Consider the following 19,152-nt stretch of genomic DNA (forward strand, 5'->3'; position numbering starts at 1 on the left):
GGTGTGGATTTATTGCTGGTGAAGTGCATTAGCTCTGGCGGGGGCACCCTCCCCTGTCATCCATTATCCCCTTCTCAGATCATTTTCAGACCCTGTCCTATGTGTCCTCCACTGAGTCTCCACCAGTCCCCCCACTCAGTCCCACAAGCCTCTGTCCCCTGTTCATTACCCCACACCCTCAGACCCCCCCGTTCTGTCTCCCCATCAGCCTCCATCCCTTTCATTCACCAGAAGGCAAATCAGAAGAACCCCAATTATTATTTTAAAAAAACTCCTGATTTTTAAGCCAATCTCATGATTCTTTTTGGGGGGGGGGAGGAGCTTGACTCATGGTTTTTGGATGCTTGGGGTCGGTGTTCATAAAACCAGGTAGAAGGAACAAAATCCTCCCTAATCACCCTGTATAATCCCATCCTAGAGCCGCCTCCTTCTAGACCCTTGTAAATATCTTAGGACATGTGTGATGTTGCATGAAACAGTAGCCAGAAAAGTTACTCATGGCAGGAGAAGGATGGCCCAGTGGTCTAGGACTTGGAGACCTGAGTTCAAGTCCCTGTTGTACCACAGACTTCTTGTGTGACCTCGGGCAAGTCACTCAGCTGCTCCGTGCCTCAATTTCCCCATCTCTACAATGGGGATAACAGCACCGCCCTACCTCCCAGGGCGCTGTGAGAATAAATACGTTACAGATTGTGAGGTGCTCCGATACTAGGGTAATGGCAGTAATACCTGACAAGTTTCCCTTGTTTCAGTGGAACAAATAAAAACCGGCATTGACAGCGATTCAGGCTTGGGCCTCATTCTACCTGGTGTTAATATCCAAAGCAGCAGCATTTCTTACAGCCATGTCCACACACACAAGCTGAAATCATTCTAGTGGTACAACGTCCCCTAGTGTGGACGCAGTCACGCTGGCATAAATGTGCTTATCCCAGAATCGCTATTCCTGGGCGGGAAGGGGGCTAAGCTGTACTGTCCTGAGGCATCTTTATACCAGTGTAAACTCCACCCTAGGTCCTGCTAGTTCCTGCTCTAACTAGAACAGAAAAAGTCCCATCTCCTAACTGACAAAGTTATACCGGTCCACCCTATGAAGTGCAGGCCTAAAATGCAGAGAGCAGTGCTAAAGTCTGCGGCCTCCAAGGACCTAATTCTTCTCTCCTTTACTCTGGGGTCAATCAGGAGTGACTCCACTCGAGTCACTGAAGTTACTTTGGTTTAAAAGGCGGGGGATGAGACCAGATTCCGGCTCCCCCTGCCCAGCTCCCCTCTTCTCCAGACCTGCTCCTGGTTTCTGGCTCTTTTTTCCGGCTCTTTCTTTCTCTCTCCATCCCCAGCGTCTGACCGCTCTCCCTAGCCGGTTTGCTCCTCTCTCCCCTGCCGTGATGGGAGGGAGCGGTGACCGCAGAGAGAGCAGGCCGGTGATGACATGCTCGGCAGGAGGCTTCCATTGGGTTAGAACCGTGATGTCATAATGCCGGTGGCTGACATCAGGCAAGAAGGTGCAACTCCGAGGCGCCATGCTGGAGCTGAAATGGCTGCTTATCAGGGGTCCCGCCTGGTGAGAGAAAGGGGCTGGCGCCCTCAGCCTGGGGGACAGAGGGGTTTGCAGCCCGTCCCCCTTGGGGACCAGCCCTTTGCCCTCACCCCCCATACCATCCCTCTTGTGCCTGGCACCACAGAGGCCCTGCTCCTCCAGATGTGTCTTCTTCCTGCACATTACAGATGTGCACAGCTGGAAGCCCATGCTGGACCCCGCCTCGCTGCCCCCCCTGCCCTCTGGCCTGTCCCCCAGTGCATGGGAAGCCCATGATGGGGTGGGTGTGTAACCCCTGGCAAGCTAGGATGGGCTTGTGGGCATGAAGGATGACTGGGGTCCAAAGATGGGGTGGGGGTAAGCTGGGGGTGAGGGAAGGGCGTGTGTGACCACATGTCTCCTACCAGTGGAGGCGCCACACCATGCACAAGGAGAAGGAAGCCAAGAACGCAGAGATGAAGATCAACTGCAGAGACATCATATGCGTCCAGGTACGCGCTGCCCCCTTCCCCTGCGGGACGCTGCCTGTGGCTGCCAGGCGGTTCTCTCGGGGCTGGATCCAAAGCCCGCTGCACTGGATTGGGCCCACAGGCTTGCAGGAGAGCAGGACTGGGAGATGGGGAGCAGTGAGAGCAGGCCATGTTAAGTGGCTCTGACAGCTCATGGTGATGGTTAACCATCTGTGCCTCTAGCCCCTTTTGCCTGCAGAGCTCCAACCCCCGATAGAGGTGGGACACCCCCATTTTACAGATGGGGAAACTGAGGTCCAGTGGAGGGAAAGTGACTTGGCCGAGGTCACTTAGCACATCAGTTGCAGAGCTGGGAATGGAACCCAGGATTCCCAGCATCCGGGTCCTGCTCTAACCCCTACACCAGACTGCCTCCCCTTTCAGTGCTCGATGTTGGCAGGAAGTTGAGCATCTCCATAGTTTACAAGGGCTGGGATGTGCCAAGGAGCCTATTTGGGGGAGAAGACACTGTCCTTGGGTGCATCCGGGCCTTTATCCTGATCTTTTTCTCTTTAGCTGAGCGTCCTGTATTGGTACTGCCAAAGGGGGCTCACTCACCATGTGTGGCTACATCTTCACGTGCCCACAGCTGGAGCCATGTTTTCAAAGGAGCTCAGCACCCAACATACTGGGCTCTTTGGGGAACCGGGCCATTGCCTTCCTGCTGTGACGTGAGGCCCCAGGATGAGATGCTGTCTGTGGGGATTGAACCCAGAACCTCTGGCTCGCAGCCCCTAGTGCCTGAGCAAACAGAGGCAGCTCCATTGAATGACACTCTATAGCCTGTATGTGATCCAGCGACTTGAGGGCAGAGAAGAACCACAGTGTGTTAGCCCGGGAGTTATACTGTGGTGAGCTGGTGGGAGAAACTTAGCGAACCGTATTCCATCGGCACATGCAGGTCTGTCCATACTGGGGCAGTTTTGCTGGAGTTTCAGACCGGAAGAAAACTGGGGGAGGTGAAGGAGGTGGGGCGGGGTGGGGGAGGTTCAGACCTTTTATGAACAAAGTGTTTCAATTTGTTGTTTGGAAACGAATTTTCATTTTGAATATTTTTTTTGTATCGTATTAATATAACATGGTGAGGCGTCATCCCTGAACTAGTGCCTGATTGAGCCGCATGTGGTGATGAGTCAGTCCTGTGCGAGGCTCCAGCCAATCCACAAGCCAGGAGCTGGTCAGGTGACTCTCAGGGCAGGTATATAAGCCTCACAGGAGACCGAGCTGCCCAGTCTGGCCAACGTCACTGTATGGTGAGGAACTGTCCCCTGCCTGATAGTGGAGACGGACTCCACAGGCCTCAGCCTGCTCTGGCACCAGCTCCAGCCTCGTTCCCAGTCCTGCCCTTGTGCCAATCCATCTCCCAGCCTTACGCTTGCCTCGTTCTGACCCCACTTTTGACTCTTGGTTCTGATCTCTGGCTCGAGTTCCCAGACCGACTACCAACGCACCAACCAGTAGGCCCGTCTTTCACTGCTCCCACCACTAGGCCTTGTCCCGCCACGTCTTGGTTTCTGACAAGGAGAGTTCTGCAATACAACATTTTTAAAAGGTTGACATTGAAACAACAATGTTTTGATTGACCCAAAATGATTTTTCTTTTAATGTGGATTTTTCCCTTGTGGAGAATTTTGAAATTTTCAGGTTCCGTTGCTATTAGAAACCCTTGGTGGAATGGAATTTCCCTCCTCCACACACCCCTTTGCTCCCCACCTGCAACACAATAGGAAAGAAGAGGAGCTCAGAACTGGGGCTGGAATTTTTTTCCTGCAGATGGCTGGCTTGGCCCACTTCTATCCTGGCGGTGATGCAGCTCTCCGTTTTCTCCCTAGGATAACTGGGACGTGGAGGAGTTTGTCTCAAAGGTGTGCATGGGCAGGTTTCTCAACCATCCCGCCTTTAAAATCACGCTGGCCGCGCTCATCATCGGCAACGCGCTCATCATCGCTAGCCGGACGGAGACGAAGGTCGAAGAGGTACGTTGGCAATGTCTGAATCGGTCCCACACGCAGCAAACTCCGAGCAAAGGGAAAGCACAAGCTCAGACTCCGCCGCCTCAGGACTGAGATCGGGGCCCTGTTGCACTAGGCGCTGTACGTACATGTCTTGAGAGCTGCTGCCCTAAAGAGCTATTTTCATTTCCACGCTTCCGCTCCCCTTTTCCTTTTCTCCTATTCTTCTCCCCATGCTGGTTATATTTAGTGCTTTGCTAAAGACCTTATGGGCCAGGCCAATTAGAGAGAGAAAAGACCCAGTGAGCCAATCCTTGCTCAGAAGGGGGCGAGAGGGTAAAGGCAGATCAGAGGTCCCTTAATCCTGGGATGGCTGGGTGCAAATCAGTGCCTCAGCTTCAGGCTACTTAAGATGAAGTCAGCGGTTAACAGCCCAATACAGCGGCCTGGCTCTGTCCTCTTTCCCCTGGCAGCCTGGAGGGGTTGAGTGTAGAAGCTGCCACGCTGGCTCTATGCCACAAGCGGATCTCCCCACAGGGGTGTGATTTACCCATGCCAGCTGTGTGGCACTGGAGGATCTGGGCCCCATGAGTTCATTCTCCAGCTAGTGCAGGATTGTTTCCTCCCAGTCATTGTCTCATGCATTACGCTTGTTGCTTTCCAAATTCCCGAGCGATACGGCTCCCATTCGTTCATTAGTCTGGAAGCACCGGTCGCTGTCCCCGAGTTAAGGCTGAGTGAGTTTTGCACTTCAAGCAAGGCCTCTGTGATGTAGGGAGAATGCAGCGTGTTCTCCCCACTCCCTCTTTGAGGACTGGATGAATTTTCTGAGCACCTGCAAGTGGATCGTTTAATTAGTTTATGAAAATGTATTTGTATTGAGGCAGCACCGAGGAACCCCCAATCCAGGGTCAGGGCCCCTTTGTGCTAGATGCGATACAGACATAGAATGGAAGATGATTCCACTGCTGAGTAGATTTCACTGTGAACGTTTCTCCCCCCCCCCATATTCAGTTCTAGACAAATCCATGCTGATTGTTACTTGTCACCTTATTATCTTCTAGGTATCTGCAAATTGTTTTCTTAATTATTTGCTTCATTATCTTTCTGGTTACTGAAGTTAAGCTGACTGGTCTGTAATTCCCCGGGTTGTCCTTATTCCCCTTTTTATAGATGGACACTATATTTGTCTTTTTCCAGTCCTCTGGAATCTCACCTGACTTCCATGAATCGCTAATGGCTCAGATATCTCCTCAGTCATCTCCTTGAGTATTCAGTTTCCTCATATCCGCATTCTTCTCTATAGGCCAAGCTCTCTCTGGCTGGACTACATCTCTCATGATGTATCATGGCCCGGCACTCCCATGATGCACTGCTTCCTCTCCCCAAGAGAGGAGACTGTGGTGCATCATGGGAGCTGTAGTCTGACCAAGGAACCTGTCCCATAGAGGAGAAATGGGAGCATGAGACACTGAAACTACAACTACCATGAGGCAACGTAGCAGTATTTCCAAACACAAATATTTTAGTTTTCAGCCCAAATATTTCGGCATTTGAATTTCTGCCAAAAAAATCAACGTTTTTCACAGAAAAAAAAAGTTGCTTTGACCCTCTTACTCGTTCTGTGATTTCTTTTCTTTTTTTTTAAATTAATCTATTGTCTTTCCTATCCCCAGAGGTTTTTCCTCACCTGTATTTTTTCTCTTGCCCTCTCCTTTTACTATTACTTTTTCTTCAGCTGACTGCAGCACTTTTCTTTGTCTCTCCATTATACCTTTTCTCCTTCTGTCCATTATCCCCACCCCTCTGTCCACGTCCCTCCTCCTAGCCCCGATTCAGCCAGCCACCTAAGCACGTAAGTAATCGCCTCCCTAGTCAGCAAAGCACTTACGTGTGTGCTGAAATTTAAGTATGTGGGTAAACCCCATTGAATTCACCCACCCCTAAGCGCTTTGCTGAACTGAAACTGCCCCCTCACCTAGAGCTAGGACTGATTTTGGTTTTGATCGCAGTTGAACAGTGTGAGCAAGACACAAGCAGAGTCCCCTGGGGACATGGCTGAGTTTGGTTTTTCTTCTATTTTCTATTGTAGAAATACTACGGGTTGTTCTCTGCCATAGATAACATCGTCTTGACTGTCCTTACCTGTGAGGTGCTTCTCAACTGGTACTATGGATTCCGGATGTACTGGAAGGTGAGCGCTAAGCACGGCCAGTTAGAGCCAATATTTCCTGGCCATTAGCCACATTCCTGTTATTCTATTGCTCCATTCCCATTCCCAGGGTCCCATTGCAACTCTTCCAGGCCCCCCTCCAAAGCCTACAATGTTGTTCCTCGAATTGTTCCTCTTATCCAAGCTGCCCCGCCAGGCTTTGCATAGGTCTCACCGTTCCGCAACGTGCAGGGCCGGTGTAACCACTAGGTGAACTAGGCAGCCGCCTAGGGTGCCAAGATTTGGGGGTGCCAAAAAGTAGTGCCCCCAAATTTTTTTTTTACACTCTTGCTCCCGGTGGGGGGACGGGCTGCTCGCAGCCACGTTAGCACCTACCTCTGCGGGTGTCCTCTGCAACCGCGGGCCCTGCCGCCTCCCTCCGCCGCACCTCACATCACTGCCTGCCCGCGCCCCCCCTGCCAGCCCGGAGCCGCCTCCTCCCAGAGCCCCCAGGCTGCCACATCGCTCCCTAGCCCGCTCCCTCCGGCCTTGGCAGTCCCGGACCCCCTGCCGCAGCAGCGGCTGCTGCCCAAGGTCTGCCGGCTGCAGTCCATGATCATTGTTAAGAGGCCAAAAATAATCAACGCCCTATATTTGATTGGATCAGGTCTATCAATCAAAGTATCCAAAGCAGGGGACGTGCTGTCCAGAGGTTAAAGCAGCCAATTGGGAATGAGGACTCCTGGGTTCAACTCTTGGTTATCAAATCACTCGGACCTTGGATAAGTTACTTTGCCTCTCTGTGACTCAGTTTCCCTGTCTGGGTCTAATAATCCTTATCTATAACAAAGGGGCTTAATTATGCTTTGGGATGAAAGGAACAATATAAGCACTAAGTATATGCCAGATTATTACTTGATTATAATAGAGAGCATATGTTTTAGATGCTTTGCAGTAAAACTAATACAGATTAAGGGCCTGCTCCTTCCCCTCTTAAAGTCAGTGGGAATGTTACCACTGATTTTCAGAGTTAAATGACTAAAAGCATACTTGACGGGCTAGTCATATCTGTGTGGAACCATGAATAACGTCTCTGGGCCATGCCAAGGGCCTTCTGGAATAGAATTGGCTTTAAAAGAAACAAAACCAGTCCAGGTTTCAAAGCTAGACACTTACTTACCTAGGGCCCAATTCTCCATGGTCCAGCACCTTGTGTGGTCGTTTGTGGAGTGCAAAGTGGGTGTGGCAGCACTATCACTCGGCGTCAGTGGTGTCGCACATCCACTTTGCACTGACGTAAAGGACCCCATCAGGTGTAGGACAGCAGAGAATCCGGCTCTGCATATTTTTCATCCATCAGACCTCAGAACACTGAAAGGTGGGTAAGGAGCACTAACCTCATTTAACAACTGGGGAAACTGAGGCCCAGCGAGAGTAAGTGTCTTGTCCAACATCACGTAGTAAGACTACGACTGAGCTGGGAATAGAATGTAAAATCCTTCACATTCTTGATCTGGCGGTGAGTGGTAAAGTCAGATTTCAGAGATGGTTTTATGGGCCAGATCCTCAGCGGGTATAAGACAGAATTGTCCCATTGATTTCAATGGAGCGATGCTGATTCACGCCCGCTAAGGATCTGGCCTTTCTTATTGGCAGGTTTCAAGCTGAGATGCACCCCCTCCCTCTGTTCTCTCATTATTACCGTGTATTATATGTATTACGGTAGCTCTTAGAGGCCCCAATCTGGGATCAAGGCCCCGTTGTGCGAAGTGCTGTGCAAAAATACGGTCCCTGCCCCCGGAACTTACAGTTTCATGGCTGCTAGGGCCTGTGCTGACCAGCCCTGCTTTGAACGCTTGTCCTCTGCTTCTCAGGGTGGGGTTTTCTCTTCCACAGGACGGTTGGAACGTCGTCAATTTTTTTATCGTGGCATATCTCTGCGTGGGGCCTTTCATCCCTGTGCTGAACAACCAAAAAATTTTCTGGGTCCTCAGGTAGGGAAAGGGCTACTTTGTCTTAAAGCTTGTCATGCTGGTATTATTTGTTGGTTGACAAGCTCTTGGTAAAACACAGATCAGGCCCCATTCCGCGAAGTGCTGCACGTATTCCTAGGGTGCGTCTACACTGCAGTTAGAGCAGGGGTCTCAAACTCAATTTACCTTAGGGCCAGGGCCAGTCCTCAAATCCTCCCAGCGGGCCAATAATGTCCCTGAAGACGGTGTTCAGAAAAGAAAATGTGGATATTGTATTTTTTATTTCGAATGTCTTAGAAATAATAAAACGGTCCGACAACTTTATACAATTCTTCACCTGCCAGAGAGTGTTTAGTGTTTGCCAGACACCTGGCAACGCTTCAGTTCTGTCAGTTTGTTGATGTTTGGCCTCCGTGACTGAGCAGTTGAAACCTTCAGGATTGCAGCAAGGTGTGCAGCAAATAGTTGTGTTCGGTATTTTGATTTGTTTATATTCATTGTGGGGAAAAAAGTCATGCTGATTCCATGGCTGACTCTGCCCGGCGACTAGTAATGGTATCTCTGTCCCTCTCCCCCGACCAATCGGAGCTGCAGGGGGCGGAGCCTGCAGCAGACATGGCTGGCAGCGTGTCTGCATGCGTCTCTCCTCCGCAGGCCTCAGTGGGGAGGTTCTCGGGCCGCAGATGGCCCGCGGGCCAGGACTTTGAGACCCCTGAGTTAGAGGTATAGCTGCAGCATGTGTAGACGTACCTATTGGCTCAAGGGTGGACCCAATTGTTTGACTACACACCCGTTTTGTTCTTAAAAATGTTCAAGAGTCCAAATAGCCAATCTTAGCCGAATTTCTTGTCTCAAGAAAAACAGTACAATATGGAAAGGAGAGACACATGCCCTCCTGCCAGAAAGCAAATTCTTGCAGGGGAGGGAGGGATAGCTCAGTGGTTTGCACATTGGCCTGCTAAACCTAGGGTTGTGAGTTCAATCCTTGAGGGGGCCACCTAGGGATGTGGGGCAAAATCAGTACTTGGTCCTGCTAGTGAAGGCAGGGGGCTGGACTCAATGAACTTTTAGGGTCCCTTCCAGTTCCATGAGATAGATATATCTCCATATATTTTTATTAAATGTTCACCTTCCACAGCCGGTGTGCTTCCAAGATATGCATTTCAGCTAATAGCATTTAAAGGACGATTTTCCAAGTTACAAAACTTTTTACACGTCACTAAAATCCAACCCACTCTGTTCCTTAACTTGCTGTTCTGTACTGTCCTTCTCTTTGTTTTGGCATTGGTCTGTGAAGGTACTTCCCCAGCTCGAACCAGGCAGAACATTAAAGTATTTTGCCTTTGACAGGTTTCCTATTTTCTAATGCCAAAGCGGACTTTAGCTTTGCAAAGTGTTGTGAGATACTTGATGTGGGTGAACAGCATTGTGGGAAGAGCAGAATACTTAACCTAACTTCCCAACACTTACATTCATTCCGTGTACATAATACTTATAAACCTGGTGTATACTACGCCTAACGTACATACATTGGCTAACATACCCCAGCTAGCTTAGATTTAGCTACCTCCAGTAACAACAGCAATGATGCTGCAGCAGCACGGTTTATACCAGGGGTTCTCAAACTGGGGGTCACCAGGTTATTACCTGGGAGATTGCGAGCTGTCAGCCTCCACCCCAAACCCTGCTTTGACTCCAGCATTTATAATGGTGTTAAATATATAAAAAAGTGTTTTTAATTTATTAGGGGGGTCGCACTCAGAGGCTTGCTGTGTGAAAGGGGTCACCAGTACAAAAGTTTGAGAACCACTGGTTTATACAATGCTACTCAGGACCTTGGAAATGTAGTCAAATGGCTAGCCCATCGTATTACCCGTGCTGTTGCCAATTCACTGCTATTGTTACTGAAGATAGCTAAATCAAAGCTGGCTCAGGTATGTCTACTATGCTGCAGTCACACCTCTGACTGCAGCGAAGACATACTTTAGTAAGAGACAGTCCCTGCCCCAAAAAGCTTACAGTCTAAACAGTCAAGTCAGACAAAAGGTGGGAAGGGAAACCGAGGCACACAGCGAGGAAGTAACTTGCCCAGAGTCGCACAGCCTGTCAGTGGCAGAACTGAGAGCTCCGGAGTCTATTGCTGGTTGGGACTTGTTCGACAAATTGTTTTTGAAAAATGGAAAACAGGCCAATTTGTCAGGACAGAAACTGTTTGCAAAACAGGGTTGGGTTTGGCGAATCTCCTGACTTGATAAAACTGTTGAGGAAACGTTTCAGAATTGTCCAAATGTTTCGTTTCAATGTTTTCGGAAAGAAAACGCCCAGTTTTCTGGTTCAGAACAGCATTTTGTTTCAGAATTTAAGCTAATTAGACCGAAAAAAAAGTTTAAAAAGAGAGGAGGTGAAAAAAAAGGTTGAAATCAAAACCAAATATTTCAAAATGATTGGAAAAAAAGGTTTTGATTGACCCAATGTGGGAAAAAAAATGTTTCTTCATTTTGCAAATATTGGTGAGTTTTCAACGTTTCATCCCGATTTGATATGGGACAAAGTTTGGAACTCTTGAAAATATTAGCCAGAGAGGAAAAAGGTTTCCTGCCCAGTTCTAGCCGAGTCCCAGTGTTGGACCCTACGCTCCCTCCAGACCAAAGTGGGTCTCTAAAAAAGAAAATGATCACGGTGTCAAAGTCAGACTCAGGACTCACAATTTGTCAGACCACTCTGTTTATTAGCAAAAGTGCTCTGCTAATACACCCAGATAATGTGAGTGCCATGCAAGGCCCAAACTATCTTATTTATACAGATAAAAAGGGCGCGAACTTAACAAGATGACAAAGGGAGCAGAACTGATAAGTTCACCTGGGGCTAGACACACATATCTTATTTCCTTATTAACTCTTACCGATCTCCTGTTAATGTCCCACCATCAACTTAAGTGGACCCATTGTTCAATACCTTAATGTTTCTCTTCCTGTCAACTTTATCTCAACATTCCTCATTCCTGCTTAAAGGAACATACAGCATTTCTTTAATCCATTTTACTTTTACAGTATAATTCATTCTACTTTCACAACGGGCACAGCAACTCCAGCACCACACTGCGAGCCCCGGTGTCTAAAGCAAACTTGGAGTCCCCTCGTGGAAATGTTGGCCTATTGACTTGTCCCAGGTCCCACAGTAAATTCGGTTGAGGCTACACTTGAAACGCTACAACGGCCCAGCTGCAATGCTTCAGCATAGCCACTTGCGACCGTGACAGGAGGATTCATTACTGTCACTGGAATTAATCCACCTGCCTGAGGCGGTAGCTAGGTTAAGGAAGAATTCTTCCATCGATCTAGCGCTGTCTACACCAGGGGTTAGGTCAGCTTAACTGCGTCGCTCAGGGGTGTGGATTTTTCACACCCCTGAGCGACATAGCAGGTCGACTTAACTTTTGAGTGTCGACCGGGCCTTAGTGGCAGAGCTGGGTGTGGAACCCAGAAATCCTGGCTAGCAGATTTCTGCTCTCACTCTGGTGTGGAGCTAGGCTGCTCTTGCTGGGCTGAGCAGTGGGAGGAGCTGCTTGGAGTCTGGGAGCCCCGAAAGATTCTTCGAACGGTTTTTCTTCCAAGTCACGTGGGCCTGGCATCATCTCCCTCCCGGCGCAAGCTGCTCACGACTCCTCTGTCTCTCTCAGGGTGATGAGGCTGATGCAGGTCTGCACGCTGGTCAACGGGCTGGCCAGGATGATCCGGGTGATCCTACAGTCCATCCCAGACATGGCCAATATCATGGCCCTGCTCTTTGTCATCATGCTGGTGAGACAGTCAAGCCCTTTGGGTGGGGCCCGGTATAAAACTGGAGTTCTCCCTCCTTCCTTCCCTTTCCACTTCCCTTCTTCTCCTCTATGTCTTTCCTCTTCTCCTTTCGTTCCACTTCCCCCTGTTCCCTTCCCCTCCACAGTGGGCCTTGTCACAAACAGCGGTGGGAGCTGGCTCGTTTGTGAACGGCATCAAAGAGCCTTCATCGTAACCTGGAGGAGTAAACGGGAGATCCACAGGCGCTGCCTTCCTCTTTGCCCCAGAGGTGCCCTGCCCCTGCTCCACCCCCAGGCCCCGCCCCTGCTCCACCCCTTCCCCCAAGCCCCACCCACCTCCTCCCACCCAGTTCCGTCCCATCCCCTCTTCCCTCCCAGCGCCTCCTGCATGCCCCGGAACAGCTGATCGCGGCAGGCGGGAGGTGCCGGGAGGGAGGGGGAGGAGTTGATTGGTGGGCGGCGAGCGGGAGGCACTGGAGGGGAAGGGGGAGCTGACTGCCGGTGGGTGCTAAGTACCCACTAATTTTTTTCCGTGGGTGCTCCAGCCCTGGTTAGGGATCTCTGAGCTGCCTTTGGACTCTACCGGGTGTAGAGCAAGGTACCAGCTGGATGGTGAAAGGGTGTGGATCCTCCTAGAACAAGCACAGAGTTCAAGGAGAGAGAGAGAGAGAGGAACCTAGTTCCGGAAGCGCCCACCTGCTTCCAAGCCGTAGTCTGCGAGGGGTTTGTTTTATGGTAGATTTGGGGGGATGTGGCTGCTCATTTTAGCTGGCTGAGGCTGACCGTGGGTCTTGGGCGGGAGCTGGCCAGAGCTTCCGGCCAGCGCTGTCTCTCTGCAGGTCTTTTCAGTGTTCGGAGTGACACTCTTTGGAAATCTGGTCCCGATGCACTTTGGAAATCTAGGGGCGTCTTTGTATTCGCTCTTCATCTGCCTCACGCAGGACGGATGGATGAACATATATAAGATCTTTGAGTGAGTGAACCTGTTAGGTTTCAGATGCGCCCCCACATCCAGCATAGGGAAACAAGCCCCCCCAACAGCATACCCTTGCAAGAGGAGTGCACCCCAACTGACACACATGCACACGCAAACAGCACAATGCTCTCCTCCTCCCCGCAATGCACAGACACACCCAGAGATAGCTAATACGTGCACACGAACACACCCACGAGCAGGTAATGTAATCCATGCTAGGAGAGCGAGTGTGGGTCTTTGGGCTCCTTCCATCTCGGAGGATAAGAGCCTACTACAAGTACCACCTAACAACTTCCCTCCTTTAGCTCAGGTGGTAGAAACTGATGCCGTTCATGCTAGAGATTTGGGGTTCAGGCTCTGCTGGTGATCCATGGCGGTGGATTGTTCCGTAGACACAAGCAACCCTCTGCGATCAAACCCTTTCCTTTGTCCTAATTATTTCAAGCCAATTTGAGAGGGTCTTTAATTGTGATCCGAGAAGTGGGAAGTCTGACCCCCATGCGGGGCCTTGGATGGCCTGCTTTTCCTTCCATAAGGGGGGGTGAGAGGGAAATGGAGGAGGTTCCCCCTACTTGGGGCTCAGAGGGAGATTGGCAGGACTGCTCCCCTTCTCCTGATTTGGGGCACAGAGGGGGGATGGGTGGGGTTCCCCTCTTCATAAGTCTCTGAAGACTTTACAGGAAGATTTTGCAGCGTCTCCCTGCCGCTCATCCCCATGAATGAATTCCTTCTGTCTCCGTCAGGGAAGAGGGGATCACCCTGAAAATAGGGGGTGGCCTTTACTTTTTCATCTTCATCACGGGCGGGGCCTTTATCTGCACCAACCTGCTGGTGGCCGTGGTGACGTCAAACCTGGAGCAGACAATGCTCGCCTACGCTGAGGAGAAGCAGAAAAGAGACCAGCTCCTCCACCCCGACAAGTACGTGGACCGGGAGGTAAGTGCCGGGCGCAGCCAGTGTGATGGCTGAATCCTGAGGCTTTTGCTCAGGTTTTGCTCCCACTAGGAGTTATACCTGAGTAAGGACTGCGTGAACATTGATGAAGGAAGACCGTCAAGATCTGGCCCTAGAGTACTAAAGCAAAGCACTGTAGCTTGAAAAAATTCAAAGATCCTGTATTTTAGGGTGAGCTACAGACCAAAACACAAATGCCCCCAAATCAACATTTGGAAATGCTGCCATGGTGCCTCATGGGAGTTGTAGTTCAGTTGCTGTATGTTCCCATTCACTTCTATGGGTTGGGCTCTCCAGCCAGACTACATCTCCCATGATGCACTGCCTCTTCTCTCCAAAAGGGGAGCCTGTGGTGCATCATGGGAGGTGTAATCTGACCAGGGAGCCCCTTTTTTGACCAGCTGTACTACAGTCTCCTATTGGGGATGGCACTCCTGTGCTGAGAGCCAACAGGAGGTCTAGGCACTCCACTGAAGATCTGTTTTGGAGGCTTGAGGGTACGTCTACACTACTAGAAAAAACGACCAGCGGCAGCAAATCTCAGAGCCCGGGTCACCTGACTCAGGCTCCCGGAGCTTGTGCCAGGGGGCTAAAAATAGCAGTGTAGATGACCAGGTTTGGGTTTGAAACCCTCCCACCTCACTGGGTTTCAGAACCTGGAGTCCAGCCTGAGGGAGAAAGGCTACACACAGCTGTTTTTAGCCCTGTAGCGCAAGCTTGAGTCAGTTGACTCAGGCTCTGAGACTTGCTCCCCTGGGTCCCTTTTTTTTTTTTTGGGGAAGCGTAGACATACCCTTAGGGACATTCCTATGGTGCCTGGAACCTGCACAGGGGTTAATTTCAACCAGGAAGTGCCCTTATGACAGCATGGCAGTGGTTGAGCACCACCCACTCCCTTCTCTGAGCTCATCAACAAAGGTACCAAGCAGAGCTGAGCCAAGTTCCGGAATTTCTGTCCCGGGGAAATGCCGAGATGCCAACATTTGCTTGAGTCCCAAATCGCGAGGCCATGTCGAAACCCCGACGCTCTGCTCGGGGTGAAACGTTCTGAAAAATTTCCACTTGACATTGTCAATCGAAATGAAACACTTCAGCCGGCTGAAAGAGAAACGTCTAATTTTGGTTCGTTGAACTAACTCAAAACCCTTTATTTCGAGCCAGTTTGACATTAAACTGCTGTGCCCTATTGTGGCGCATTGCTTCGTGGGATTTATATTTCGGGCGCCTGATACCCCCATTCTTCACTATTGGCCCGATCCCTGGCTGAACTAAATGCCTGACGATGCACCATGTGATTCCTGTGATGCACCACACAGCTGGCTTAGAGGGGAGTCCATCTTATCATCCCTCAAAGAGCCCAGTCCGCTGGAGAGAATACACCACAATAGGGAGGTGCAGTTTAATGTTGCAGCTGGCTTGAAAAGAAAAATTTGGGGTCAGTTCAGTCAAATGAAATACTCTGATTGGGGTTGAACCAACTTGGATTTTTCCTGACAAAATCAAAAAAATTTCAGCAAAATTGACATTTTCCTGTGGAAAATGTTGATGTTTGTGGAAACTGCATTTTCTATTGGAAAATTCCAGGGGCAACAGAGGATGGATCACTTGATGATTCCCTGTTCTGTTCATTCCCTCTGGGGCACCTGGCATTGACCACTGTTGGAAGACCGGATACTGGGCTAGATGGACCTTTGGTCTGACCCAGTCTGGCCGTTCTTATGTTCCTTCAGTTCGATGTTGGGGATGACGACTCATCTCCGGAGCTGAACTTGGTGCATTTGAAAGCAGTGATGCAGGATACTCCCATGACGCATCGCCAGATGCCGCTGATCTCCGGCAACCTGGGCAACCTGACTGAAGCTACCTGTGACGATTTCTGTCTCATCTTGGAAGGGATCCAAGAGAACCTGAAACGATACAAAGAGATCCGGGATGAGCTTAGCACGTAGGTCCTTCCGCGCACGCCCCTCTCCTGTGCTGGGTTTGGGATCTCCCTGGTGGGCAGGGTCAGGGTCAATTTAGTTATATTTCACTTCATCAAAGCAACGCAGGGCAGATGCAGCCACCCAGACTCCAGAGAGGGAGTCCTATGTGCCGTGGTGGGAGAGCTGAGTCCGTGATCCTGTGAGTGGCTGGGTGGGGCTTATGGCTCTTAGTTGACAGATCTTCAGGTATTAACGTTACACCCTTGAAAGTGCCATGTCTTGGGTTCTGTGGCAGGAGAGGACTGGTGGAAGAGCATGACTTTGAAACCCAGGGAAGAGAGTTGGTGGGTAAAGGGCAAAGCTCAGAGCCTTGCCCTAGGACGATTAGAGAATTGGAGAATGACAGCAGCTCGTGGTTTCGCTGTCTGTGTAAGAACGGGCTATCAGCAGTGGGGTATGGGCTATCGTAACCTTGGGGCAAGAATATAGTAACAGAACAGTCACAGCTTCCCCAAGCTGCCTCCTACCATCATGCCTCGGCCTTACCTTGGGGATCACCTCTAGGGCATTCAGCCTCCACGGTCCATCAAGTCCTAGGCTCCTTCACTGAAACTGCCAACAGGGGCCCACAGCATGCTGGTCACTGTTCGTTTTGGACCCTTCTCCACTAAACCTGTGCTGAGACCGCCAAGCTCATGTCCTACAGGCATCCCTGTCACTCCTGACCTAGGACGGATGCAGACCTGCAAGGTAGAGGCGGTGGGCCCCACTGCTATCTCCTAAATTATCTAGCCCCCTGGCTGACTAGGACTTGATGAGGGGAGCTTGTAGGCTTGGGGCCTCTGGAGCAGAACTTCTTGGGTGACAGTTCTTGGTGTTAATAGCATGGAGGGGACAATACGTCAGCGTCTGGCCTGGGAGATGAAGTTTGGAAGGAGATGGCCTGACCCAAAGCCCTGTGGAAAGACGCCCAGCAATTTCAGTGGGCTGTGATTCAGGACCATACTGCTTTAATGGTTGAACCTTACTGTCATGGGGTCCAGGAAAGAGAGCTGGGAGGCATGTGGTGGTGCAGTTTCCTGGGGAAGGAGAATCTGAAGTGGTGGTCTTAAAGCCTCACTCCCTACTGCCTGGAGGACGGGAGAATGGAAGACAAGGCCATTTGGGGGGTGGAAGCCCTACAGTGGAGACTTGGAGATGAGTGTGTTTGGTGGTGGAAGCGGATGTTTCCAGAGCTGCAGGAGAAGCGCTGGGGTGTGGGGGGTGAATGTACTTGCTGGCAGAAGCTCACTGCTTACTTTCCCGGCTTGGTCCCCACAGAATAGTCAAGGAGGTGAGGTCCATCGCGTTCAATAAAGAACAGGAGGAGGAGAGAGTGCTGCGAAACATCCAGAACACCAACATCTCTGACGGCCTGCTTTGCAACGAGGTGGCTGCTGGCAGGTCTGGAGATATCCTGTCCACGCTGATGACTCTGGAGAAGGTACAGTCTAGAGCCCGATCCTCAGCTGGTGTCAGTGGTGCCTACGCCTTGTGCTGTCTCTCTGCCCCGGGGTGAATTTCACTCCCTGTTCAGGGGCTCTGCGCCCCCAGCGCCGACTGATTTCAGCTGCCGTTGAAAGTACCTTGGCCCCTTTGCACTAAATGTGCAGCTAGCATGAGATCCCAAATCTCTTGGAGGAGGGCAAGGGGCTGCAGGTGTAAAGGCTGTTTTCTGCGCCGGGGTAGAACTGGCCCTTGCTCATCAGGCTTGTTCTCTCTCCCTTCGGTAGGCGAACATGATTGACCCACAGGATGTCACGTCATCAGGGTACCACAAGGGGGCAGTGAAGATGGCCTTCTTGAAAGCCCGACGCCAGTCTCTTCCTAACCAGTCAGTCCCTCCTTAGCCGTGCCGGAGCGGGACCATGGAGCTGTGAGTGGGAATCTTCCCCTGGACCGTGCAACCGTGGAGCTGTTAGTGGAGCTGCAGCGTAAATGCTTCCTTTGTAACAAAGGGGGATTTATTTGCTTTGCTGAGGAGACGCTTCTGTCTTTGGGATGCCGAGGAGCGAGTGTGGACAAGGGGTAGGAGCTCCAAGGAGCACGCGCCATGAAATACCAGCTTCTAGACAGACAAAGCAGACCTGGAGGAGTGGCAGGAGACAGGGGTGGCTTGGATTAATGCCAGGTCTGTCATGTTTGCTGTGTGCATTGGGATGACTCTGATATGGCCTGGACTGTCTCTTGGATGGAGACCATGTCAGAGTATTCATGGTTTGGTGCCTCCAAAGCACAAAGCAAAGAACGTCAGGGAAAGAAGAGTTGCTGCACAGCCCGCGCCTGTGGTCAGAGCATCGGCTCCCACCCTCTGTCCCAGAGCCCCTGGGCATGTGTCTGTGTAAGTCTCAGGGGAAATCACCTTTGGGTACCTTTGCACAGGTGAGAACAGAGCTGTCCAGGTGGTAAGAGCAGGATGAAGCACTGGGTGTTCATGCTTGTGCCTGTAAAAGGGGCTTCTCTTGCAGCGTCAGGAGCGGATGCAATGTCCAAATCTGGAAAATGTGTGGTGGAGCAGAAGATGTGTCCATCACGTTGTCCTGGCTGATGCCTCCTTGAGACTCTACCGACAGGCAGCTACCTGGAAGTCCAGGACTAGTTGCACAGGCCCTGCCCTGTGCAGTGAGTGGAAAAGGGCTGATGAAATTATTTCCCACTTTTAATACCCATTATCAAGTTCTGGACCACGTTCCCTACCTTGGCTGCTCATGACGGTGAGTGACACAACCCAGTGAGGTGCTGACGTGTCTCCTGGATGGGATCGGTTGACTTTCCAAAGCCAGGAGGTGCTCCGTCTCACATCTGCGTTTCCCACCCAGCGCTCTCCAGACTCCAGGTGCAGAAGGAGATTGCTCTGCTTCAGCTGTATCTGATCCCCTGTTCGTTGGACTCCAGCACTCCTGTAGCCTTGCATTAAAATGAGCAGTGTCTGGGGAAAGTAGCTGTAGCTGATGCCAGCATATTTGAGACTAATACTAGTCAAGAAATACCTGGCTTGTGTCGATCAGCTGTGATGCTTGTGCGGGTCTCGGATGAATGATCATAATAAAGAGCATTGAGCTGTGTTTCTGAAGCCGTTGTGTTCCCATTTCACCTTGTTCAGTGTCTGAGTCTAAAAGATGTCTACACTGCAGTCACAGGCTATGTGTGACATTCTATATCTTGGGGGAGCGTCCTGTAACCCCCATATTCCTCATTTTTATATCATCGAGATCTTACATATAAAGCAGGCCGTGTGAGGTATCAGGGTAAAGGCTCTGATCTGCTGAAAGTCAGTTCTCTATCCATAGATGTGTATCATTAATGCATATGAAGTTATGAGAATTGTGTTGTATG

General features: G+C 50.7%; 1 protein-coding gene across 1 annotated transcript; it reads left to right on the forward strand.

The window, feature by feature from the left end:
- The first annotated feature begins 1,429 nt into the window (after positions 1–1,429).
- Positions 1,430–18,889, forward strand: LOC112110035 (cation channel sperm-associated protein 4-like). The gene is given in 11 exon segments (XM_029912697.1): positions 1,430–1,561; positions 1,945–2,028; positions 3,879–4,022; positions 6,091–6,192; positions 8,047–8,144; positions 11,803–11,923; positions 12,762–12,895; positions 13,642–13,834; positions 15,583–15,797; positions 17,098–17,260; positions 17,550–18,889. Coding segments are annotated over 11 exon segments (1,503 nt in total). The 3' UTR covers positions 17,667–18,889.
- Positions 18,890–19,152: the final 263 nt, after the last annotated feature.

This window comes from Terrapene carolina, unplaced genomic scaffold, assembly GCF_002925995.2.
Source record: "Terrapene carolina triunguis isolate 2854851 unplaced genomic scaffold, T_m_triunguis-2.0 Scaffold236, whole genome shotgun sequence".
Classification (NCBI taxonomy): Eukaryota; Metazoa; Chordata; order Testudines; family Emydidae; genus Terrapene; species Terrapene triunguis.